We start from the raw sequence: 27227 nt of genomic DNA, 5'->3' as shown, positions 1-27227 counted from the left end.
AATATTTATTATTTCTAACCCCATACACGCGTGAAACCAATAAAAAATTATCATAACTTGAATTTTTTTATGAAATTGGCTTTTTTTTTTATTGATTATTTTACAAGAGCTAAAACGATAATGAATTTTTTTTTTTAAAAAAAAAATTACTAGATATTGCAATTTTATAAAGAAAAAAAATTTGTAAACTTAACAGTTAATGCTGAAAACATGCAAACGAATACTAATTCATGAGTAGAATCACTGCGGCTGCTGTTGAAACTCGTAGAGACGATCGTTTCTCTACGGCACGTCAGAGAATTGTGCTGCAAAAAGAGAACACTGTAACCAAAAGCTACACCTGCGGCCGTGGTTCCAAGGTTTTCATCACCACCCAATTGTCAATGTTTTGCAGGTAAGAGTATGTAAACGCCATAAAAAGTTCAAGAGAATAAAAAAAAAAAGAAATAGTAACTGGTTAAATCATGCAATTCCTTCCACCATTGCTAAGGTCGATGAAAAGCAAAGGGGAAATATAAAAGGGCGCCTGTTAAATGATTCTATGATCAACACTTTGGCATTCATGTGAAAGGAAAAAAATATATGGATTTAAATCGTGCCAAAAAAAAAAAAAAGGAAAAATCCAAGTACCAGGTGACAATTCCAGTTTCTAAATCAACTACCAAGGAGAAGCTAGAAGGTAAATAATTAATAAAAGCATTGGATTGCCAGATAGAAAAGGTGGAAAATAAGACCCTATTCATCATCCCTTTGGAGAGAGCGAGCGAGAGAGAGCTCAAACTTTTGCAGGTGGGGAAAAAGAATCAACCCTACTAAACAACAGTGCCCATCGATGATGTACAGAAGGCTCTAAAATACAGTCAACAGTGCTCTCAGTATTCATCTTCCCGCCTGATCAATGTTGCTGTTGCAGTGTATTAGTTAGGCAATTAAACAAACTCCTGAAAATTTACATTTAGTTCTCAGCTTGCTTAACGACATCTTTTGGTTCATCTTTGCTGCTGGCCTCAGCAATTCCTTCAGTTTTTACAGTTGTCTCATCATCAGAAGCAATAGGATCCACACTTGGATTTTCAATACCTGTTTCTGAAAATGCAGAAAGAATGGGTGTAGGGCTTTCATTTGTTGCATTTGGCAATCCTCCAGCAACATCTGGATCACCATCACCACCTTGATTCTCTGAATCACCATTTGGCACGAGAGTTACATTGGAACCAGAAAGATAATTGAAATCTGGCGTCTCCCTCCATTCAACCCATACAGGTGGTTTATCATTGGCACTAGTTTCTTTTACATCTTTAGATGAATTGTTCACTGACGTATCATCTATACTTAGTTCAGGCACAGGAGAAGATGATGCAGTGTCATCCAAGTCGACGTCTTCTCCGACCATAACTTGATCACTGCCTGCACTATTAACACCACCAGTTTCATCATTATTAGGCGAAGGAGAAGCATGTGCTCCTGCAGAGCGTTCATTGGCAACTCTGTCATCCTCGAAAGCAAACCAGTTGGAATTTGTAAAAAGGGAGCCACTACAAGCACCACAGATATAGATTAAGCAATAAGTACCATGTAAATCATTAAATCAAACCACCATCCTCACAACTCTTTACACAAATCATAAATTCCACAGATTCTTCTCATTCTATGAGAGTGATATGAGGACCAAGCAAATGGAAAACAAACAAAGCAAGTCTATAGAAGGGTGATGTCTAAACTCTACATGGATAAGCTGATCCACGTACAGGCAGGGGAAAAAGCCAGGAACAAAAAAGAGAAGATGACCAACTAAAATCAACATTAAGCCAGAATGCAAATAGACACTCGCCTATGAAAATTCAAATTCCAATAGAAGATACAGCAAGGAAGAACAAGAAGGGCTAACCTCTCCTGGTCATCTCCCAAACGCAGAGAAGAAATAACTACTTCGGCAGATTCATCATCAAAGTAGACATCCTGCCAAATATTTCAGTGAGAAATCTTAAGCATGTTAATTATTTCCTGAAATAGCACATGATCAGATGCAAATGTGAAAGATGCGGAAAGGGGAGGCATGGTTGCCAAACTAGAATTGAGTCTAATAGGAGACATGAGCATCAATTTTCTTTAACCATAATTTTATTTTCTTTACTTTTCTTCCTTCTTTAATTTTTAAGAACAAATAAAGAAATGCTCCGGGTTAGCCCCAAAACCAAAAATGGAAATGCGCCAACAGATGATGCTAAGGATGATCAAATGAGGCATAAATAAAAAGAATGTAGTGGTAGTGTTCAGAGAGACTGAATGCACACATCTTTTCAATTGTATCCAAACTTTTTAATTTTGTTAATTTTACCCCAGTTTCAAAACTTAGCTTCAATGGTATCCAGTTGACCAAAATTGGTAAAACTTAAAACAAATGTTTTATATCATTATAATTTCAATTTTTTTTTTTTAAATTCTTAATTTTCTTCTCTCATCAGTTTACCTTTCCCTCTCTTCCTCCTCCACCCCTCCTATCACTTTCCTTACGCCCCTGCCTGGGTCTCCTCTCCCCTCCTCTCCCCTCCTAAACTAGGTTCCAAAACTCATTAGCCTTCCTACTTCTATCACCTCAACACCATCACCACCACCTCTCCACCTTGCATCAACCCTCCAAACCCCTGACAACACTGCCTCAACCTCAACTCCAAAAATAATAAAATATAATTTCTTATTTCAATTTTAACCAATTTGGGTCAACTGGATATAATTGAAGGTGAATTTTGAAATTGAGATAAAAATTGACAAAATTAAGGTTTGGATATAATTGAAAAAACCACAAAAATGCATGGCTTTTTTTTTTAATCATTAGGCTTACACTAAACCACAATTACTTCAAGTTCACCCTAGCTAAAGAGATGAGGACAAAACAATGCCCCATCCAAAGGGAGAACCAGTCCCTTCAGCTGTGTAATAAGTCTCCTATTCATGCAATTTGCTTGTCTTTAGAAAGTATATTACCTCATCATCACGTTCGAGTGATCCATGCCCCTGCAATGAATGAATGAGAAAGCAAAGAAATTAGGGCAAAAGCAGTTATGCATGTGTGCACAAACATGTAGCAATTGCTAATAAAAAGCTCGCATCTAAACAGAGCTGACTGAAAGGGACAGCCTCCGTATTTATATCCCTACTCATTCACAATTGGTAACAAAAATGTACATGTGTTAGTGTATCTTCAATATGAGGGTTAGGAGACGATCAAACATGAATTCTATCTATACTTGTTAGAATCCCTCAATTAGTGTAAATTCCTTAATTAGTGTAAATTAGCTGTAAATTAGAATATAATTAGGAATCATTGTATTTATTGGCTATCATTAGTTTCTTAGTTAGTCATAGCCTTTGTATATAAATTAAAATGCTTGTAAATCATTTTAGTATGAAGAAATATATAAAAGAAAATTTTCCAAATTCTCTGTTTTCTACATAGTATCAGAGCAGTACCAAAATTTATTGCCGTGAACAGTGTAGTTCTGGGTAATTTTTTTTTTGGGTCAAGCTTCTACGTCGTTCTAGGGAGGTGACTATCACCACCCACTTGAGGAGGAAAGACACCAGCCGATCGGCCTACGCCCGGAGTCCCGCCGCCGTCCGGTGAAGCACGTGAGCTCACGCGCCTCCAGAAGTCTCGCGTCATTCTTCATGCGCCAACACGTGCACACTTTTTTTTCGGTGATTTCTCCGATCGCTCCTCTTGCCAACGACCTTCCCTGTCCGAGACGCCTCTGCCCAACGTGTTTTCACACCTGGTTTGCACATTTATTTATTTTTTTTGTACCTTCTGTTGCCCAGTATCTTACTTTCTGTCTCAGTACCTATTTCTTTAATTAAAAAATGACTGATGAAAAGAAGAAAGCCTCTGAAACAAAGGCTGTATTTGTTTGTGATAATCCCTGTTTACAAATTAGTCTTGTAAAGTTGGATGGAACAAATTATTTGGCATGATTTAGATCTTGTCTACGGATCATTCAGGCTAGAGGACTGTAGGGGTATATCACTGGAGATAGAAAAAAGCCAGAAAGTACTAGTTCTACCTACAGCCAATGGGAGTAGGAGAACTCTCTTGTTATGTCATGGCTCATCAATTCTATGCAACCTCATATAGCTCGTAGGTATTTACTGTTGGACAGTGCCGCTACCATTTGGAGTGCTGTTTCTCAGACTTATTCTCAAGTTGGGAATGATGCACAAGTTTATGAGCTTAGGAACAAGGTTCATGGAATGAAACAAGGTGAGTTGACTGTTGCTCAGTATTATGCGGAACTGAGTGGTCTATGGCAAGAGTTGGATTTCTATCAGGACTTTCAGGCTTCATGTCCGGTTGATGCAGTTAAGTTCCAGAAATTGATTAAGGAGGAGCGCATATATGATTTTCTTGTTGGGCTAAATGTGGAGTATAATCAGATTCAGGTCCAAGTGCTTGATAAGGATCCTTTGCCCACCTTAAGGCAGGCATACTCTTATGTTCAGCAGGAGGAGACCAGAAGGAGTGTCATGATCAATTCTACAGCTGTTGATAAGGTTGGGCTGGCTGCTAACTCCTTACGAGAACAGTCATATGATCCATCAGATAAAGATCACTTGCATTGTGACTACTGTAGAAAATCTCGGCACACCAAAGAACAATGTTGGAAGCTGCACAGCAGCCCAACTAAAGGGCGTAGAGGAAAAAAGATGGACTCTGCTAGATCACAAGCAAATGTATCTAAGGCTGTGAGTATTTCTGAAGATACTGCTATCACTAGGATGTTTTCCAATGAAGAGGTACAGACTCTGAGATGATTCCTATCACAGCTTGAATCACAATCCACTATAGTTGTCTATTCTAATTTGTCAACTCAGGTAATACTTTTCTTGCCAATCATAATAATTCATTTTGGATTATAGATTTTGGAGCAAACAAACATATGACAGGATCTTCGAATAAATTCATATCCTATTCTCCATGTTCACGCAAAGAAAAAATCCGCATTGCGGATGGATCCTTATCTAATGTTTCTGAAACAAGTTCTGTTAAATGCACTCCTACTATAAGTCTTAGTTCTGTCTTACATGTGCCTAACTTTTCTATTAACCTTTTGTCTGTCAATTCTATCACAAAAGCTCTCAACTGCAAAATTAAATTTTTTCCCACTCACTGTGTGTTTCAGGAGTTGATAACAGGAAGAACGATTGGCAGTGATAGACTGCAAGATGGGCTATATCTATTGAATGATTGTGTTGATCAGGCCATGTTGGGACAGTCTATGGGTGCTGAGGAAGAAATTATTCAGTGGCATAGGAGACTTGGACATCCTTCATTTACTGTTTTAGATAAACTTTATCCTCTTTTGTTTAAGCAATGCAAAACTGAATTGTTAGTATGTGATGCTTGTGAGTTTGACAAACATACTAGACAATCTTATCCTGCAATAAATAATAAGGCTTCAATTCCTTTTATGACTATCCATTCTGATGTGTGGGGGCCTACTCAAACTGTGTCTTTATTAGGTTATAGATGATTTGTGCCCTTTATTGATTATTGCAGTAGGTTAACTTGGGTATATCTGATGAAAGGGAAAAATGAAGTATTTTCATGTTTTCAGCAGTTTTACAAAATGATTAGCACCCAGTTTGATGCTCATGTTAAAATACTGAGAACTGATAATAGCACAGAGTATATGAATGAAGTTTTTCAGGAATATTTGAAGTCACACGGAATTTTGCATCAGACTAGTTGTGTTAACACTAGTGCTCAAAATAGAGTGTCTGAGAGAAAAAATAGACATTTACTTGATGTCGCTAGGTCTCTTATGTTTACAATGAATATTCTCAAACCTTACTGAGGGGATGCAATTATTTCTGCTGCATATCTTATTAACAGGATGCCACTCCGGACTTTGGAGTTTAAGAGTCCTTTAAAAGTTTTGCAAGGTAAAAATTTATAGACTGTTCCTCCAAAGGTCTTTGGTTGTGTTTGCTTTATTCATCAGACTAATAGGGGGAAGTTAGAACCTCGAGCTCTCAAGTGTGTCCTTGTTGGTTATTTCAGTACTCAGAAGGGGTATAAGTGCTACCACCCTTGTACACGAAAATATTTTGTGAGCATGGATGTTACCTTTAGGGAATCTGAATCTTATTTCCATCCACCTCTTCAGGGGGAGCATAGGAAGGAAGAAGAAATGTCTTTCCCTTTCCCTTCTTCTTTGTGCTCTCCCAACTTTCAACTTCAAAGGGAAAATCTGGGTCTAAACCCTATACCTAATAATGATACTCAGGGGAAGTCACCTAAATCTCGAGGGAGACTGAATGGACCAGATTTGAGAATCTATACTAGGCGGAATAAGACAGATATAGCCATCGAGCAGGAGACTGCTGATCAAACGGAATCTCTGAATTCAATTCTTGAACATCCTGAGGTATGTGATGAGTCTCCCTTGATTCCTGAAGAGTATAATTTTAATTCTCAATCTACTCTTCCTTCTTCTAATAATGATCTTGATATTCCTATTACTCTTAGAAAAGGTGTTAGAACCTATACTAAACATCTCATCTCTAACTTCATTTCCTATGATTCTTTGACTCCATCCTATAAAGCCTTTCTATTGTCTATTTCCTCTGTTTCTATTCCACAGGATTGGAAGAAAGCATGTCTTGATCCAAAATGGAACGCAGCCATGGAGGAAATGAAAGCTCTAGCAAAGAATGAGACATGAGAACTTGTTACTCTTTCACTGGGGAAAAAAATAGTTGGATGCAAGTAGGTGTTCACTGTGAAACATACAGCAAATGGTTCAATTAAAAGGTATAAGGCTAGGCTGATAGCAAAAGGCTTCACACAGACGTATGGGGTAGATTACCAAGAAACATTTGCTCCTATTGCTAAAATGAATACCATCCGAATTTTACTATCATGTGCAGTAAATTTTGAGTGGGATTTGCAGCAGTTTGATGTAAAAAATGTCTTTCTACATAGTGATTTGGAAGAAGAAGTATATATGAAAATCCCTCCAGGATTTGAGAATGAGAAGACCAAAGGAAAAGTTTGCAGATTGAAGAAAGCACTGTATGGTTTAAAACAGTCACCTAAGGCATGGTTTAACAGGTTTAGTAAGGCTATGGTTTCTTTTAGATACTGCCAAAGCAATGCTGATCACACCTTGTTTATAAAACACTATAGGGGTAAGATCACTCTGCTTATTATCTATGTGGATGATATTGTGCTAACTGGTGATGATAGGGAAGAAATGATTCATCTAAAGGAACAACTAGCACAGGAGTTTGAAATCAAAGATTTGGGAATGCTAAAGTACTTTCTTCGAATAGAGTTTGCCAGATCAGATAAAGGAATCTTTATTTCTCAAAGGAAGTACATACTAGAACTGTTGGAGGAAACAGGAATGCTAGGTTATAAACCAGCAGACTCTCCCATTGAGGCAAATCACAAATTGCAAGCTGGAGTTGGGAAATCTGTGGATATTGTGAGATATTAGAGGTTAGTTGGTAGACTAATTTACCTTTCGCATACCAGACTAGATAAAGTATATGCAGTGGGTCAAGTGAGTCAGTATATGCATGATCCTCGTGAACCTCATTTGGAGGCTATTTTCCGCATCTTGCGATACTTAAAATCTGCACCTGGGAAAGGACTTGTTTTCTCAAAGCATGGCCATCTTCAGATTAAGGCCTTTACAGATGCAGATTGGGGTGGATCTCTTGATGATAGGAGATCAACATCTAGTTACTGTACTTTTGTTGGTGGTAATCTAGTCACTTGGAGAAGCAAGAAGCAAAACGTGACAGCTAGATCCAGTGCAGAGACTGAGTTTAAAGCAATGGCTCAAGGTATTTGTGAACTATTGTGATTACGAAAGTTGATGGAGGAATTAAAATTGCTGAAAACTAGTGGTTTGTCCCTGTTCTGTGATAACAAAGCTACCATTAATATAGTTCACAATCCAATTCAGCATAATCGGACCAAGCATATAGAGATTGACACACTTCATAAAAGAAAAAGTTGTCAATGATTCCTTAAGTATCTCTTACGTAGGGTCGAAAGACCAGTTAGCTGATGCGTTCACTAAGGATTAAATTGTAAAGGGTTTCATACCCTAGTTTGCAAGTTGGGCATGTGCAACATACATGAACCAACTTTAGATGGAGTGTTAGAATCCCTTAATCAGTGTAAATTAGCCTTAAATTAGAATACAATTAGGAATTGTAATTCAGGTATTTTTCTATATCACTAAGATGTTAATACACAGATACATGTATGTATATATATATACAATATTCTCCTATTCTAAATGGATTAGAGCTCTAATTCTACAAAGATTAGGAATCCTATCCTATAAGAGTTGATCTCATAATTGGAGTAAACTTCCTCATTAAGAAGACTTCTATAACACTCTCCCTCAAGTTGGAGCATAGAAGTTAATCATGCCCAACTCGTTACAGATGTAGTCAACCTGAGTTCCACTTAGAGCTTTTGTAAACAAATCTCCTAGTTGGTCTCCAGTTTTGATGTGTTGTGTTGAGATAATCACTTGGTAAAGCTTTTCCTAGACAAAATGACAATCAATTTCAACATGCTTGGTTTGTTCATGGAACACGGGATTAGAAGCAATATGGATAGCAGCTTGATTATCACACCATAACCGTGCAGGCAGAAGAGGTCTTAAGGCCAACCTCATCTAATAATTGAAATATCAATATTATTTCACACACTGATTGTGCCATTGCTCTGTATTCCGATTCAGCACTAGACCGCGAGACTACACTCTGTTTTTTACTTCTTCATGTCACTAAATTACCTCCAACAAAGACACAATATCCAGTAGTTGATCTTCTATCAGCCTTAGAACTTGCCCAATCTGCATCTGAAAAGCATTCAACATTCAAATGCCCATGATTACTATATAATAAGCCTCGCCCTGGAGCTCACTTCAAATAACACAAAATTTATCCCAAAGCTTCCCAATGAGCAGAAGTTGGAGAAGACATAAACTGGCTTACCACACTGACTGAGTATGCAATATCAGGACGAGTTATTGCAAGATAGTTCAATTTACCTACCAACCTCCTGTATTTTTCTGGATCTTCAAATAGCTTACCATCCTCTGCTCCAAGTTGAAGAATCAGGGTCATTGGTGCATTGCAAGGCTTAGCACCTAATTTTCAGTTTCTGTCAGTAGATCAAGAACATATTTCCGCTGAGACAAGAAGATACCTTTCTTACTTCTCACAACTTCAATGCTCAAGAAATATTTGAGTAGGCCTAAATCTTTTGTTTGAAACTGGGTCTGAAGAAAGTGCTTAAGAGATGAAATGCCTAAAGAATCACTTCCAGTAATAACAATATCATCAACAGACACTACCAGTAGAATTAGGCCAGTCTTAGACTGCCTATAAAACACCGAATGATCGCACTTACTCTTTTGCATATCAAAATCTTGTACTACTACACTGAATCTCCCAAACCAAACCCAAGGACTTTGTTTCAAGCCATAAAGAAACTTTCAAAGTTTGCAAACTTTACCCAACTCGCCCTGAGCTACAAATCCTGGTGGTTGCTCCATATATACCTCATCTTGGAGATCACCATGAAGGAAGGCATTCTTTATATCTAATTGGTGCAAAGGTCAATCATATATAGCTGCTAGGGAGATGAACAATCGAACTGAAGCTAGTTTAGCTACAGAAGAAAAAGTATCAAAGTAATCTATCTCATATGTTTAAGCATATCTTTGGCTACACGACGTGCTTTTAATCTGGCTATAAAACTATCAAGATTCGTCTTTACCGAGAAAACCTATTTGCACCCAATAGCCTTTTTATCAATGGGCAAAGGCACCAGTTCCCATATATCATTTGTATCTAAGGCCTCCATTTCCTCTTTCATAGTGGCACACCAACCAAGGTGAGATAATGCCTCAATGACTGATTTAGGGATCTTTATAGAATCTAAAGAGGTAACAAAACATTGAGAAGGAGAAGACAAATGATTAGAAGAAACAAAAGAAGAAATAGGGTAAGTACATGTACGTTTACCTTTGCGAAGAGCAATGGGAAGATCTAAAGTAGGATCATGATCAGTGGTAGTAACTGGATCTTCCGACGACGAAGATGTGGGAGGATCTAAGTCTGGAGTCTGCAATCTCCTTGAATAAACATGAATAACAGGGGATCGGATTGAGACAGGGACAGAAGGAGCAGAAAGAGGAGATTGCATTTGTTTAGTAGTGTAGACTAAAAGGCCATCCTCCTCCCCCTGATTCTCATACATAGATGTTTGAGAAAATAATGGAGTAGACTCAAAAAATGTAACATCAGCAGAAACAATGTAACGATTAAGATTTGGAGAAAAACACATGTATCCTTTTTGGAGCCGCGAGTATCCAAGGAAAACACATTCACATGTATCCTTTTTGGAGCCGCGAGTATCCAAGGAAAACACATTTAAGAGACTTTGGATCCAATTTAGAAACTTGTGGACGAACATCCAACACAAAGCAAGTACAACTGAAGATCTGGGGTTCAACAGAAAACAATGATTTAGATGGAAATAAAATAGTATAAGGAATGTCCCCATCAAGGACAGAAGATGGTATTCGATTGATAAAAAACATGCTGCAGAAACTGCATCGGCCCAAAAATGTTTAGGTACTTTTATTTGGAAAAGAAGTGCCCCAGCTACCTCAAGAAGATGTCGATTTTTTCTTTCGACAACACCATTTTTAAATGGTGTATCAATACAAGAAAACTGGAGAAGAATACCATTCTGAGTCATATAGTTCTGAAAGTGCTCAGAAAAATATATTTTAGCATTATCACTTCTTAGCATACGTACAGAAGTATTAAACTGAGTTTTAATTTCAACACAAAAAGCATCAAACATAGAAAATAACTCAGAACAATTCTTCATTAAATATAACCATGTAATACGAGAGTAATTATTCACAAAAGTAACAAAATATCTAAATGCAAGTTTAGAAGTAATGGGACATAGACCCCAAATATCAGAATGAACTAATTCAAAAGGAGACGAAGCCCGTTTATTGACTCTAGGCATAGAAGGTAAATGATCATGCTTAGCAAACTGACATGATTCACATTCTAGTACTGACAAAGACTGAAACTGAGGACATAATTTCTTCAAGGTGGATAAAGAAGGATGGCCCAATCTACAATGAACTTCAAGAGGAGTTAAGGTACTGGAGCAAGCAATAGATCGCGGTTCACATTTATCAAGGATGTAGAGACGTCCTGACTCATGCCCTTTACCAATAATCTTCTTCGTCATAAGATCCTAAAACAAATAATGATCAAGAAAAAAGGAAATAGAACAATTTAAGTTTCAAGTGAGTTTACTAATTGATAGTGAATTAAAAGAGAAGTTAGGTAGACATAAAACAAATGACAAAGATATGGATGTGGATGGATTCATAGTTCCAGAACCAATGACACACGAAGTAGATCCATCAGCTAACGTGACTGTGGAAGGAGTGGCAAAAGACTAAAAATCAGATAAAATAGCAGAATTACCTGTTATATGATCTGTAGCACTAGAATCAATGACCCATTAGGATGAGGAGGACGCAAGACATATAGTGGATTTACCTGACTCAGCAATAACAGTGATTGAAGAGTTGGTAGGCTTTAGAGATGCCTGATACTAGGAGAATTGTGCAAATTCTTCTGCAAACACTGAGATAGTTTTCTCAAAAGAGGAAAACACTGTAGAATTTTCTGTTACCATATTTGTCACCTGGGATCGCTGATTTTTCCTCTGAAGTTTTAAACAGTTGCGTTTTGTGTGTCCAGGCTCATAGCAATAATAACAAATGACGACTCCTAAGTTCTGATTAGAACTAGCCTCCACATTGCGTTGATTGTTTCTATGGTTAGTAATCCCTCCTCTATATCTCTGTTGTCCACTTATGAAATACTAATAAGAGCACCATTAATAGGTTGTGGAGAATGAGTACTTTCTGTACGAAGGACACGTGTAAACGTATCATGAGGGAGGAAATATCAGAACTAGAGAGAATCTGAGATTTAACAGTTTCATATTCTGAGGGTAAACCAGCAAGAACACTCATAACAGCCATTTGCTCACGTTGAGCTTGTTGCACCTTTACATCAGGACTGAATGGTAACAGAACATTAAGTTCTTTATAAACACGTTTAAATTTCATAAAATATGCTGTAAGTGTTTTGTCTTGTTTCTCAGGTCGATAAAATGCTTTGCAAACATTATATATGCGAGAAATATTGCTTTTGCCAGAGTATAAAAATTCTAAGTACTCCATCAGTTCTTTAACATACTCACAGTGATTAATAAGGCTCACAGTGAGTATAACATACTCACTATGAATTAAATTCCGAAGTTGTAAAAACAAACGGACATCTTCTCTTAACCAAGTTTGCTTAGATTCATCATTCGGTGGATCTTTTGTGAGATGATCATCTTTATCAATGCTCCGTAAATAAATCCGAACAATTTTGCTCCACTCCAAGTAGTTTAACCCATTAAGTTTGTTTTCAGTGATTTTAGTCATCACTGGGACTATATCAGTGATTATAGACTTGGTCTCACCCTCAGCCATAGCACCTTAAAGTCCACAGATAGCCCAAGCTAACGAACACCAGCAGATCTAGTGATCCGAGAGAAGCGATTCTTCAAACACAGCCAAGACCACAGCGCTAAATCCAAACACGGGCTGCAGGGATGGGATCAACTCGTCGGGGCGACGCTAGGGAAGAATCGTCGGCCATCAGGAGTCGCTGGAAAACACCACACGCACGGACATGCGCCGGCGCGTGGAACAGTGGCCGAAACACAAAAGTGGCACGTGGAGGCCAGTCACTTCACGTCCGGTCACCGAATTTTGGGGGACGGCCGATCGATACCTAGGGCTCCTTCTGAGGCTGGCTGTGAGGTATTTTGATAGTCCTAGGAGGTCTTCCTAGTTTATAGTGTGCTGATGACCTAGAACAGGGAACGGGAGAAAATTTTCAACAGGAAAAAAAACTTCGGAACTAGGGACGAGGCTCTGATACCATGTAATTCAGGTATTTTTCTATATCACTAAGATGTTAATACACAAATATATATATATATATATATATATATATATATATATATACACAATGTTCTCCCATTCTAAATGGATTAAAACTCTAATTCTACAAGGATTAGGAATCCTATCCTCTAGGAGTCGATCTCATAATTGGAGTAAACTTCCTCATTAAGAAGACTTCTATGGAAGCATTGTATTTATTGGCTATTATTAGTTTCCTAATTAGTCCTAGCCTTTGTATATAAATTAGAATGCTTGTAAATCATTTTAGAATGAAGAAATATAAAAGAAAATTTTCCAAATTCTCTGTTTTCTACAATACTTTTCAAGGCAGCCAGGCTACAATTTTCAATGTATTCTAACTTACACAAAGGTTAGTAGGACTTTAACGATATAAAATTTAAATATTGGTCCCAAAACCAATTTAGAACAGGAGCAACTAGCACGCAAGAGCATTGAGAAGTATTAGTCTACGTTAAACTAGGTCCACAAACATCTATTTTGCAATCATTTTAGCAAATTTTGATAGATCCGCGACACATGCTAGTGGAACAATTGAGGGGTAGAATAGAAAACCCACTAAAATTTTTTTGACTTTGTGGAATGGGGGAGTATATTATTTTACCTTAGAGTCTAGACTATGAAAATGGCTCTAAAAAATCTTTGTAACCCTAGCAGAAACCCCATATCTCACCACTACGTTTCACCATTTTATTAGTATGAAAAACATTCCCTTTTAATATCAATCTTTATTTCCTTTCTCTTTCAAATGAACAAACAAAATCAGTGCACACTTGCTCATGCTCTAATTGTTTCCAATCTTTTTGCCTCTTTAATTTCTCTCTCAACAGGTACCTCTTTGTTATTGTATCACATTTATATTCAAGATGTTTTAGAATTTATTACCTCCAATCTCACTGGGGTCCCATTTATTTTTGTGATAATTCCTAGGATCTTTTTGTTTCTTTTTCTGGCTCACTTTAATTTCCATGCACCATTTCAAGCCTCCAAGTTCTTTGCCCAATATAATCTTTAATCTGAACTGGCTCTTTATTTCTTGTTAACCCTTTGTGCCCTTCTCTTGTTACTCACTTGTTTTATGGCTGGACAGTCTTACATCACAAATATCCTTTCTTGGTATTAACACTTTCTCCACATTCACTTTTATGTCATACAGTTTCTAATTGTTGCTCAAGGTTGCACTGCTGATGGCTATGCAATTCAACTGCACTCTATTTTGATCCAGCAATTGAAAACCATATTCTCGCCTAGAATGTTTGTTCAATGCCAAATCAGTAACCACCTAATCAAAACTGAGACTCACCCTCATATTTATAATAGCTCTTTTGTGAAGCCCACAAAGCTTGAAACAATGTCAAATAACAACAATGTTCTCTTATTAGCTCCTACAACTTCACTTTCATTTCTTCAATTCCATTTGAACAGATTGAGATTACTGAAGAATATCACCCTGAATCCTAGATTCCTCATTCTTCAGTGGCTAAGGACATGCGAAAGGTAAGAATAAGGAAAACAGTTTGTTTTTATAGGTGCTTGAAGACATAATAAAATATTACAATTTGCTTTTAATTTTTGGTGCATGTAAGTAATACTAGTGAATAGCCCTTCCAAGTTTTTCGAAAGTAACAAATTAACCTTCATATTTAAGTGCAGCTACTCCAAACTTGAAGGGACTATTTTGTTAAACTATTCAAATTCTTCTATGTTATGTTGGAAGGCATTCATCCTTATAAAGCTCCTAAACAAGTGGCTCATTTTAAAAACACATTCACACTTCCCAGCATACATATAGCCATATGCCAAGTTTCAACCTGGATTCAAAAGTCAGCCCAATCAAAGGCTCATTACCAGTCAACCTAGCGTGTAAGGAAATATCATTTCCACATGCACATTTCCCAAACTAGCCTATTAGAATGGAACCACTTCCCATAATTAGTAGTTTTCCCCTAGCTTCTACAGGGGAACCTGCTCTTTTCACATTCATAATGTTCCTAGTTACAAAATCATTAGCTTATAAAATAAAACTTAAAAAAATGTAATGCACTTCAAATGCTCTAAAGCATACCTGATCAATGTCATCATTGCCATAAATGCCATATCGAAATGCCTGGCTTAAATTATTTGCTAGGGCTGCAACATCGTAATCTCTATCTTGGTAATCATCATCATCACTATCTCTTCGGTCTTGTAGAGCAGTCGGCCTCCTGTTAATTATGTTTCCCCTTACAATAAGTAATGTACTGAGAAAGCAAAAGCCCAAAACCCAAAACCCAACCATAAAAGGTGCACACAAAAGACTACTGACGCATTAAAGAAGGAACTGTCACAATTGATGCAACCATAACTCCATACACATGAGAAATGGTGGTGAGAAAAACCTAGGTGCGCAGACACACTTGCTCATACTTATTCAGAATGGTATCCACCTGCCTTTGCAAAGCTACCTAAGTTGCCAAGGATAATTTCATAAAAGTAACAGCCTTAATCAAAAAATAGGTTTTCCACCCTTTTTTCCTATGGGGATTTTTTTTTTCTTTTTTGAGATGCAATTGCAAGCAATTCTGAAAATGAGAAAAACAAAGCAACATCATCTGTATAAAATACCCACCCACAGGCCCACTGATAGATATTTTCCACTGCATTACGCTTTGTTAAGACATTGGCATGCCAATCAGTCCATTCACCATTTTCCTGCCAAAAGAAAATAGGACTAAACAACTTTAAATGGTGGGAATAAGTAAATAACAATAGTTAGGTTTTCTCTCTGCTGCATGTATGCTCGATAGGCATAACATTATCTAGAAAGTGAAATTTAAAACTATAGAGAGAATGTGTTCATGCGCAACAGAAGAAAGACAAGATTTGCCACAAACTATAAGTAAATCAAGTTAAAACAGGAACAACTAAAAGCGCCAGCAAATGAAGAGAATGACCAAAAAAATTCTAATGGCCTAGACAATGCAAAGCACATTTAAATTGTACAAGAGATTAATTGTAAATGCAAGTAGTAAATTTTATTGTACTAATTAAAGCAAATCAGTTTAACAAATTCATTAGCTGGACATATTTTTATAATATCAATGTTATTCCCACATACATTTATTACGTCAAAGAATAGGATAAACCTGCAAGCAAGCCAGAATATCACCATTGTTATTCCCCAATTGAACAAGTTTGTTGGATATACGTGTCAAGTGTCCAATATTGCCTATCCTTGGTGGTGGTCTACCATCAGCAGGAATTGTTGGCTGTAGAGGAATAAACAAACATAATATTTAAGTACTAATACAACATATAAAATGCTAGTTAAACCCCAAAGATATTAAGCAATACAGCATCACAAGGACAATGGCATAATTTTAATCGACTAGTAGATTACCTTGCCCGGGTCAGCCACCAATGTGAAATTCTTCTCTGCCTCGAGTATTTTTCCAACAAGATTACATTCATGGAGAACATGTCCAATAAGACTAGCATTCTTGCTCTCTAAACATGAACATATTATGATCTCTACATGGTGATGCAAAAAGTTATTGTACGGATACCTACATTTGAACAAAGTGAACGAATAAAACCCAGGATCCAATCAATCTTCCTACCATGTCAGGAATTCTAAAACTCACTTAAAAAACAAGTCTGAAATCCTTTGGACTGCTCCAAGACGAATTAATTCCTTCTCAGCAGCTTCACTTCCAACTGTAAGTAACACTGAAATGAATTCTACAATCTGGGGGGGAAATTGAATAAAATAGTTGTCAGCATAAATTGATTCAGTTCAAAATCAATCAATAGGGAACTTAACATGAACTTCGCCTATAGAACCAGAAACCTAGCATTATGTCATTTGAGATGATCAAATGTCAAGTTAAATAACAGCAAATGAAAGAACATAAAGAAACCAGTACTTATGATAAGCAGAGGTTCTTTTAAGAAAAATATAAATAAATACTACCTTCAAACGATGCTTTCCCAGAGGCGGTTGCAATTTACCAAATGTAGTCAACGAGACACTTTCTGCAGATGAAACATCCAAAAGCTTCAGGAGATCACCTGTTAACAGAAACATAACAAATGTTTATGTTGCAGTCCTACATCGGAAAATAACAAGAAATTGAAAGTGAAAATATAGCAAAGGGGAGCCAAGCCAAATAGGCCTAAGCCATTTTGGCAGAGGCAACCCTGAGCTCAAACAACTAAACCATGCTGACACTCTTAAACACTCTCCGGGTCAGAGAAAATTTTACAGTTCAATATATACTGCTGTAAAAAAAATATATGATTATATGAATCTTTCTCCTTCAGTTCCTTTTGTTTAGTAGTCCCCATCTTCCATATTCTAATCAATTCAACTCTCTACAAGCTAGAAAGGTGTCTCTACTAGGTTCCAAAATGAGTAAAGTGATTATTGAGGCCATTGCAGAAATTCAGGTATATTTCTAAGTATTTAGTTGAAAATTGAAACTACTCCAAAACTACCCAAGTATAATTCATTTCAGTTCATTATGAATGTGAGCGAGAAAAAGAGGAGGAAGGCTTGCAAGAGATACAGTCCTCTATCATAAGTTGAGTCAATGATATGTGATTGTCAATTAAAGAGAGGCAACAGGGAAAGTCGAGAGAGAAAGAGAGAGAAAGAGAGAGAGAGAGAGAGAGAGAGAGCAGAGTTTCAGAGAGGCAAAAGAAGCTTCTAAAAACTGTAAAACCCATTATAATATTCAGATCCCACTCTTCCTTCGATGTGTTTGGTTGCACGCATGCATGCGCTTGTAGATTATCACGATTTGCCCAGAATTCTCTAACTCTATAAACTTGTGACAATCACAGTAAATTCTGCTTGCCTCTTTGGCATTCCTTATAGAATTTCAAGTCATAGAGATGATAGGAATTGAGAAATTTACCTCACAAATTTGGGTATTTTCATGATGTTTGCAGCCTCCTCTTTTTTTTTTTTTTTTTTTTTTCTTACAAACCAAAATAGGTAGAGGAGTAGCAGTTTGGATCTAGCATCAAGTGTGCTAACCAACAGCAACAAAAGAGAACCTTACCTAAGCTCTCCAGCATCCCTTCTACCGTCTCAGGACTCACAGTTACTGCAGACTCATGATTAAGTTGGCGGTTATATGTATGATATGTGCCCAAGGTTAGCCTTTTAGGGTCTAACAAGGATATGCATATAGACAATGAGTTAACAAGCACAGACTTTGGGCGTGATTCTTCCAAAGCATGACGAAACAATCTGCCAATGAAACTGCAGGGAGGTGCACAAACAAATACCGACAATCAGATTACAAAAGAAACAGAAGTGGAAAGTTTATGCCACACAAAATTAAGAGGCAAATGGTACTTTGGGCTGGAGATTTTAGCAGCAAGACCAGGGGGAGCAAATCGCGTTATAGCACAAAGTGTTTCAGCTGCATTGGCATGCACCTCTGGGGAATCCTTCAAAATCCAATTCCAAAAACATTTGTTTAGACACCAATAAACCTATATCCAACAACCTAAATAAAAGGGAGAATCATTGTGTACAGCAACTTACAGAAGAGCTGAACTTGTCCACAATCATCTCCAGCACATTTGTTTCTTCCATCCACTGCACTGCATCCGTATAGTTGTTATACATATGTTCATCAGCACCAATCAGACGTATTAATACCTGTACAATATGGAACTGAGTTAGTGAAAAAACTTCTCTTGCTGGACAAGTATTATCATGCCAAGATGAACCTTAAAATAGCTCATGTATTTTTGTTATTCGCTAGGAGAAGGTGATTAAAAGTTCCATGCACCGTTGTAACCTCAGAGGAGACAATTTTTATTTTAATCGTGATCGAGCAAAAGGGGGTTACGAACCAAAAATTATACACACACGCAAGCACGCACACAATGTGAGTTACATGCAAATAAAGAAATAGAAAACAAAGGAGCACATCATATACAACAAATGCAGATGTAATACAGAGTAGCCGAAACAAAACACCCATGGAAGAATTTTGACTATCAAAAGTAAAAACAAGTATAAACCTCCATGAGAGATGTAATGCCAATCAAGTCAACCAGCTGCTGAAGAATTTGCTGATGAGCCTGGAAGGCAGCACAAAGACAGCACATCAGCTAAAAAAACATCAACAAGGTTAAACCTTCGATACAACACACTGCCATTAAACAAATTATTAACACCATCAAAAGCATACAGAGCTGAAAGCAGAAAAAGTAGATTATAACTGCAAATTAACTTAAAAAGGACATGAAGTTAGTATCATCAATGCATCATTTGAAAAGGTCATTATTAAAACCAAGTGGCACAGTACAACTTCAAGATATAGCATAACTTCCCTTCATCAACAAAAAGTGGTCTCACATTCCTAAAACTTCCAAGCTCTTTTAGTTCACACCAATTCAACAAAATGGCTTTTGAAACCACAACCCAAATTTAATAGAAAATAGGGGATATATTATCCTAGAAGCTTAAGAGAAATAAAGCATAATTTCAAATTTCAAATTATTATTATTATTATTATTATTATTATTATTATTATTATTATTATTATTTGTCAAAATGCCCTATACCCATTGGAACCAAGGGCCACTATCCATTATCACCAATTTATAATTCCATAAAAATGAAACCTAGTTATTCCGAAGTCATAATATCCCAAAATCATAATATAACGATGCAATTGGTTAGACTTGTTAAACAAAAACATATTTTCAACTTAATATACTGGATCAGACACATATAGTTCCAATCATTTGAAATCATCATACCATACAATGAACGTTGCAAATTTCCAAAAGCAACAATTTCATTTGCACAAAATTTTCAATTATAATTAATATCAACGGCACAAGGAAAGTAAATTTTTTTTTTACTATATTAATGTGACACAGCATAGCTAAGGGAAATACGCTCACTTACATGCCAAGAGAGAGAGTTAAAAAAAATATTCTGCACTGTTTTTTTTTTTTTATTAATAACAATCTGATTTGAATTACACGGCTGTAGTTTTTAGATTCCCAAACCTACTAGGAAAATAGCCCTACTAATTAGGAAATTAAACTAAACCTAAATACTGCTGAAATCCTAGATAAAATAGGAGAAACAGTAGTCCTAAATAAAAGTAATTCCTAAATAAAGTAGAAGAATTAAAGGCTCAAGGCACACTAAGGTGCCAAGGGGTCCTAGAGCCTAGGTGTAAGACACAAGGCACATGCGTGCGCTTTAGTGAGGTGAGGTGCAAAAAAGAAAAATTCATAAAAGTTAAATAAATGTATTCCATCAAACTTCAAATAACATAAAACTAAAAATAATAATAACTAATAAGCATTCAAGTACTAATATGTTAAAACTTGAATAGTCTTTTAATGTCTCAAAACCAAACTCAAGAAATTGTAAAATAATTACTCTTCAATCTTCATCAAAAGTAGCGTCATAATCTTTTCCATCCTCTTCTACACCTTCATCATCTTGAACTTGAAACTCATATTCAAAATCAATATCTTCATCATCTTCCTCATCTTTAAGAACTAAAGTAGTATTATTTAGTTCTCAAATTAATGGATGATGTTTTTCTTTTTACTTTTGGCATAAATCTTGAAATATGTATAGATGCAATAATTTTTTTGAAAAAAATAATAAGAGAGTGGCAGTGTTGAAAATGGAAATATGAGAGGTTTGTGATCTAGGTATGGTGGTTTGATAAGATTTTGGCAACTAGTTATCACCAATGATACTAACTTCAAAAATTTCCTAGTGCGTCAATATCAAATTCTAGGAGATCAACAAATTTCGAGTTGAGTGGTAATTCTTTTTGTCAATGGAAGTGTCTGCTGAAGGTGAAAATAAAAAAGGCGCGCCTTTCTAGAGCCTTGCACTGGAGCAAGGTACACGCCTAGGCATATAAGGCTGGGGCCTGGTAAATGTCACCTGCCTGTCTCCTATAGAGGTGCTAGAGTTGGAGCCTAGTGAGCCTTGAGCCTAATACGCGCCTCTAATAACTATGAGAAGAATCCCTAAAATAAATAAAATCAATTCCTGCGGCTGCTTGGAAGTCAAAACAGACTGTCTCATGTGATTTAAGACTGCTGGAGTTTGAAAATTAATTAAAAAAAAAAAGTGGCTGTTCTACTAGAACAGAAGTCCACATGCATGCTCTGTTTTTCCCTGCTTTCAATCCAGTTTTCTTTCTTTATTTTTTTCTTTGTTGTTTCTCCCATTATACCAAAAATTCTTCACTTATTTCACCCGCATCATAAAGAAAAAAGTAATAATTTTGATTAAAAAACATAACATAGGAGCTATAAATGGTCCTGATTTCCCATCATTGGCGAACTGGATTCCAAGCATCCAAATGAAAGATGAAAGAAAGAAACTATTAGCCATAGTTTTAAATAACGCCTGTTATTTAAAGGTTTTTTGGCTTACCTTTACCTTTACCACAGTTATTTAACGGATTTTTAAATTTGTAACTGTATAGGCCATTACGGCCGTTAATTAAAGGTAACGGCCATTATCGACCGTTATGTAATGGTCGTAACGGCTGTTGCTTTTCCAGCTAAGAATTCTTGATTTTTTTTCTTACCTCTTTCATGTGAAATGTAGAAATGTAGTAGAGGGGACCTTTTTTTGGACAAAAAACTATCTTGACTCATTCATTTTAGCACCTTTTCATTATCTCTAAGAAACTAAGCCATTTCTCTCGACCTTCTTTCAATTTTCTCCACAACCATCTCGAGTGAATCTTTCATTTTTCTACAAATTTTTGAACTCAAGAGCATGGATTATTAAATAGACAAGGTAGTTTTGAAGTAAAGTATACTAAACGGTGTGTTATTGTTTTTTGTTTTCCCCTAATTTTTAGCTATTTTTGAATTATTTTTAGGTAAATACATAAATAATTAGAAAATAAATATCAAAGAAAATTTTGAGCTTTAATAATATTTGCTAAGTATAAATTTAGGCTTTGGCAAGAAAAAATTTAATTTAAAAACAAATAATCATGAAATTAAATATTAAAAGATGAAATTGATTTTCTAAATTAAATAGCAAGTTTACAATCTAATTACATACTAAGTTAAATAACCTAATTACATAGTAAGTTTAGAACCTAAGCTAATGATGTCCTAGGATCAAAGTCAAGATAATCAAGAATCTCTTAGATGCTCATTTTGGTGGCACTAGGGGTTAATTATTTAATCAAGAATCTCCTAGACGCTCATTTTGGCAGCAATAGGGTTAATTATTTACTATCTTCTTAGTTATTTTAGTTTTAAATTGATTAATGCTAATGATGTATAAAAATGGTGAATCTAATGTCTTTATTTGATATATTTGTACTTATTATTTAGTTGTATATCTTAGTTTTAATTATATTTTTAAATATTTATTCATTTCATGAACTTCGCAAAATTTTCAAAAAATTTTGCATAGCAATAGGCCATTACCATTACCTTACAGGCCCGTTTCCGTTACTCGCAACTGACAACGAACACCGCCGCGACCACGATTTAAAATCATGCTATTAGTTTTAATTTGCCACTCATTCTAGCCTCAATTACAATACATTTAAAGGAGAGAGCATACACACCAAAAACACATAAATAAGTGAAGAAGACAAGTAAGAGCCTTCCTCACTAGCTCAAAGTACAAAATAAAAATTCCTTTTAAGAATGCCTACATCATAGAGCCAGCTTCTAGAAGTTGCAATCATGGTCTTCAATTGTGTGATATCATTAATATCATGCGATATATAGTGTTTCCAACCATCACTATATGCAAATCTCAAGTCTTCTTGTAATTTATATTCTATATTTTGATTTTATCTTTGATATACACATCAATATCAATATTAAAAAACTTGAATGCAATTACAAACTTAAAAACCATGGAATTATCTTTTCAATTTTCAGTTGTTTCACTTTCCATAATAATCATTAAACTGACAATAATAGGCATCACGTATATAGGATCATCTAATAATTAAGAATTTTCCTTACGTGAGGAAGGGTTACCTTAATATAGTGCATAAAAGAAACTGTCTTCCGCAACAATAGACATACGACAACCTAGCAACAAAAAATTTGGGGACATAAAAACCTGATGAAGTGATAGCTATAGTTCCTCTTCACAAAATAAAGAAAAAAACCCATATATAATGCTTAAAAGTTACTCCTCTTTGTATTTTTTATATTGTAACTTTCAAAAGTTCATCAGGAGATACCTTGCTAAAGTACCCAGCCAACAGTGTGCTATGGGAGTGTTTTGGTTCCAGAAAGGAAAACAACAAATTCATTAACTGTAGACACACAATGAGGGAAAAATGTCAGTCAAAAGTTTTACAAAGGTAATGCAGCTGTATTGAGGGAGATCCTCCATACCTCCTCATCCTCCACAAGCGTTTTGAGTATAATATCAACCTCACAAGTAAAAATCTCACATGCAATGAAAGGAAACCTAAGCACAAAATGAAACAGCAATATCAACCACAATCCATCCTAATGACACCACCATCCAATAGGTGGGGGAAGGACCATCAAGATAAATAGTAACAATTGCCAGCAATGTTAACATGGCTATCCATAGAAACCCACTTGAACGATCGCCTCTTTTCAGCATCCTCGGAAGCTTCTTCCACAATAAAGCGAATCAATTGCTCAACCTGAGTCCTTTCTCGCAAGCTGCAGACAACATACAAATGACACAATTCAAAAATCTAAATGAACTGAACTTGCATAAGGAATTTATGATTCAATTTCAAAGGGATACGCAAAAGAATATTAGAATGTAAGCTCAAGAATTCCAGACTATATATTCAAATAAACTGTTACTTGCTGATAGATGTATATGTTGGCAATCACGCCAAAAGATTACACAACAAAATTATTAAACATATTTTAAAGACCTCTCTCATGTGTATACTTCACTATCTAACACTAATGGTTAAAGACTTGCAAATGCAAAAACTCTGCAGACAAAATGTTGTTCCGTATCTGATATAGAAACCTTTTGAGGAGAGTTGTCCCACAAAGAAAACCATGTAAAAAACAATATTACAAACAGAAATCACAAAAAAAAAAGGAGCAAAAACAAGGAAAAGAAATATGCAAAGAACTATTGAAGGAAGTACTCCATGTAATCCAGATTGAATTCTTCCTTGATTCTTTTAAACCCAAAAAGAGAAAACATATTATAATAAAGCAGTCTGAACGGATGCAAAAGCTTTTTGACAAGATACTATATAGAACCCAAAAAAAATCCTCATGATTCGCCTAATGAAACCTGTAAATCTTTTGATTTGAGCCCATATCAAGGAGATCAAACTTGTCAATTATCACTGATAAGGATCTAAAAAAACAGGAGCTTTGAAGAAGATCATAGATAAAATAGTGCAATTCACCTTTCAGTTTTGGTTATGCAGCTATTTAAAGGATATTGAATAATATATGAATTCCATAGGTCTTAATCATCCTTTTCTTCTGCAGAAAAATTTTCAAGGTCTCTAGTTTTTTGAACTTTTTTCACTGAGTCTTTTAAATTGAATGAGCTAATGTGCGTCATCAACTATAATAAGATGCAATACCTATTAAAAGAAGAGCCTCTGAAATCCCCTATTTCAACATGATCATTGAAACCAAAACGTATTTATCAGCTCCCATAACAATTTTGTATATGAATAAAATAAATTTAAGAATATTCTTAAAGATATTCCCATTGATATGGCTAAATTAATTCCAATGAATAAATAAACAAAGAAGCAATATTTACAAGATCTCATCAGTTAAGAAAATGCTTAAGCCTTAAACAGAACAATGACAGAAAAAGCAAAGAAAAGCACAGAGCAATTAGCCATTAAAAAAGTATTACAAATTGATAAGACGCCCATTCAGAGCTTTGCATTCTTGAATAATTTCGTCCTCATCAAGAAGCTCCTCCAGCGTAAAGTTGTCCTTATCCAAAATTGCCTCCACCTGAAATTTTCATAAAATTATCCAACAAATAGCTTAAAAAAAAGTCACCATTTGCACTTATACAACACATCCAAACATAAAATGGTTATTTCTCCAGATTAGGCAACCATCAAATAAAATTACAAAAGCCACCCAAAATTTCATAATGGTAAACAAGAGGATCCAAACTTTGCCACAGTCGAGAGGAGGATCAAGAAGGGGGTTCAAGCATTCAGGGTAACAAATAGGACACTAAATTACAAAAATTTATAGAGTTGCCATCAGGAAGGCTGATTAGTTCATCACTCCTAAGAGATAAATTGAATAACATAAAGCACAGAGAGAGATGTTGAAAGTAGAACACAGTGGGCACACTCAGTAAGTCAGAGACATGTCCATGTCCTAACTTTTATGTGTGTATATTAAAGATTAAGCTCTATATATTCACTTTACCTTTGGTACACAAGCATGATCCCGCCAAAGATATGGAAAATTACAAAAAATAATCAATTGTACTCATGTTCGACATGAATATTCACCCAAAAGTGTTAATCAATTCCAAACAACTACGAGATGGATATTATGATAAGCAGATCAATTAGAAATGACAGTGACTTCCAAAAGAGATCTCATCTCATACAATGTGATCAGAGAGAATAACACAGGTTAACTTTTTGGTATGCCGATTTTGCAATCCACAGTACAGAAGCACACATAGCTAAGAAATGAAGATTTTAAGAAAGTAAAATCTCCAGGATTCTGATTATTAAATGCCTTCAAGGTCATGATGACACAAGTACCCTATGTATCATGTTATTAAATTCCAAAGTTGGAAACCCATAGAAATTCAAGGAAGCATCTCTCAAACCAATAAAGGGTTTAAACAGTGTAATTCTATCAGCAAAAGTCATGCATATTGACAACTATTCTTCTAACAGCATCAACATTTTCTACAAACACAGTTCTCTTCCCAAAACTTCCAAAGCATATATATATATATATATATATATATAGATAAAAAGGAATTTCAAGTTCATTTGGCATTTTTTCACTGCCATTGTTACATCGGCTGTTCAGGGCTAAACATGGATGAGTTGGGCAACATTGCACATGGTGATCTCTCTAAAGTAGCGAATTCTTCATTTTAACAAATCCAGTAAAACAAAATATCAGTTTGCCTCAAAAAATAAGTCAAAATATACTATTAAGCAATAAAACACGCCCATCAGAAAATTAGGAGAAATGTCTTCCTTCCCACCCAACGCTTTTCCCTAAAAGAAAAGGGAAATTCGAAATCTTATAACTAGCACTATACGTTATACTGATGAAACAGACAAAAGTTTCAGTCTATGGTGGGTCCGAAACACTAGAAACAACGGAAATTCAAAATGTCCATTTCCTTCTATTTTCCCACACTTTCCCAGCAACCAAGAAGAAAAAAATTCAGACAATAGGGGAACAAAGAAACTAAGCTAACAAGCAGATGCATTCATTAACACGTGAATACGAATCAAGAAGAAAAGAACCAACGAATCGAGAAATGACAAAAAAAGCACTCACCGGCGACGCCGTGGAGAGCCCTGCCATACGCCAAAACATCGTTAAAATTTACCGAAGAAAACGCCCACTTAACACGAAACCTTACTCAGATCTGCAAGCGCCCACAAACCCTGACGCCCCAACAACAACAATCACCAATCAACAATTCGCCAACACAAGACAATAAAAGGAAACAAAAATAAAAAAACAAAAAACCCTAGATTTCCGCCAATTAAGGAAAGATTTAGATAGACTTCTCGGATTGGATCGAATCGAAAGGGTTTGCGAGAGAGACACAGCGACAGAGGAAGAGGCAGAGAGAGAAAGAGAGAGGGAGGGGAACCAAAAGCACCTGTAATGTAATCGCGGGAGAGAGAGAATGCGAACTATGTCGCGAAGATTTTTTATTTAATATATATGTATATATACTTTGAGGGAAATATAGGTTTCGATATATGGATACGCATTTAATTAATATTTTTATTATTTTATTTATTTATTTATTTTAATTAATCTGGACTTGATGCCATCCTCTAGACTTGGAGCATTGTTGTCCACTTGCTTGGAAAAGCGTGCATTAATGTGCCTCTAATCAGCTTTTTCCTGCTTTGTAATTTGCTGCTAATCACTTAATTA

General features: G+C 35.8%; 1 protein-coding gene across 2 annotated transcripts; it reads right to left on the bottom strand.

Annotated features, from left to right (window-relative positions):
• Window positions 1-534: 534 nt before the first annotated feature.
• Window positions 535-27068, bottom strand: LOC110644935 (uncharacterized). 2 transcript variants are annotated; one of them, XM_058132195.1, is made up of 20 exons: window positions 26944-27068; window positions 26613-26722; window positions 24970-25073; window positions 23697-23783; window positions 23484-23559; window positions 23327-23401; window positions 23118-23171; window positions 19131-19190; window positions 18646-18762; window positions 18454-18548; window positions 18155-18357; window positions 17062-17159; window positions 16733-16836; window positions 16489-16654; window positions 16235-16357; window positions 15718-15800; window positions 15175-15313; window positions 2986-3015; window positions 1889-1959; window positions 535-1535 (listed from the first exon to the last, which is right to left on the bottom strand). In XM_058132195.1, exons 2-20 carry the CDS (start codon window positions 26649-26651, stop codon window positions 956-958), a joined length of 2304 nt encoding a protein of 767 aa, XP_057988178.1. In that variant the 5' UTR covers window positions 26652-26722; window positions 26944-27068; the 3' UTR covers window positions 535-955. The 2 variants fall into 2 exon arrangements, with proteins under 2 accessions (XP_057988178.1, XP_057988177.1); XM_058132194.1 differs by lacking the exon at window positions 26944-27068 and having other exon boundaries at window positions 26613-26929.
• Window positions 27069-27227: the final 159 nt, after the last annotated feature.

The sequence above is a fragment of the Hevea brasiliensis genome, chromosome 13, assembly GCF_030052815.1.
Source record: "Hevea brasiliensis isolate MT/VB/25A 57/8 chromosome 13, ASM3005281v1, whole genome shotgun sequence".
Taxonomy (NCBI): domain Eukaryota; kingdom Viridiplantae; phylum Streptophyta; class Magnoliopsida; order Malpighiales; family Euphorbiaceae; genus Hevea; species Hevea brasiliensis.
This window is presented reverse-complemented; position numbering and strand designations above follow the sequence as displayed.

Bases quoted from the DNA above. Each gene is read 5' to 3' on its own strand.
- LOC110644935 (XM_058132195.1), bottom strand. From the start codon at position 26,651: ATGTTTTGGCGTATGGCAGGGCTCTCCACGGCGTCGCCG. The intron at 23,560-23,696 runs GTGGGTTTCTAT...TTTTGTGCTTAG, and splicing joins GAAAAGAGGCGATCGTTCAA to GTTTCCTTTCATTGCATGTG. The intron at 15,314-15,717 runs GTGGGTATTTTA...CATAATTAACAG, and splicing joins ATCTATCAGTGGGCCTGTGG to GAGGCCGACTGCTCTACAAG.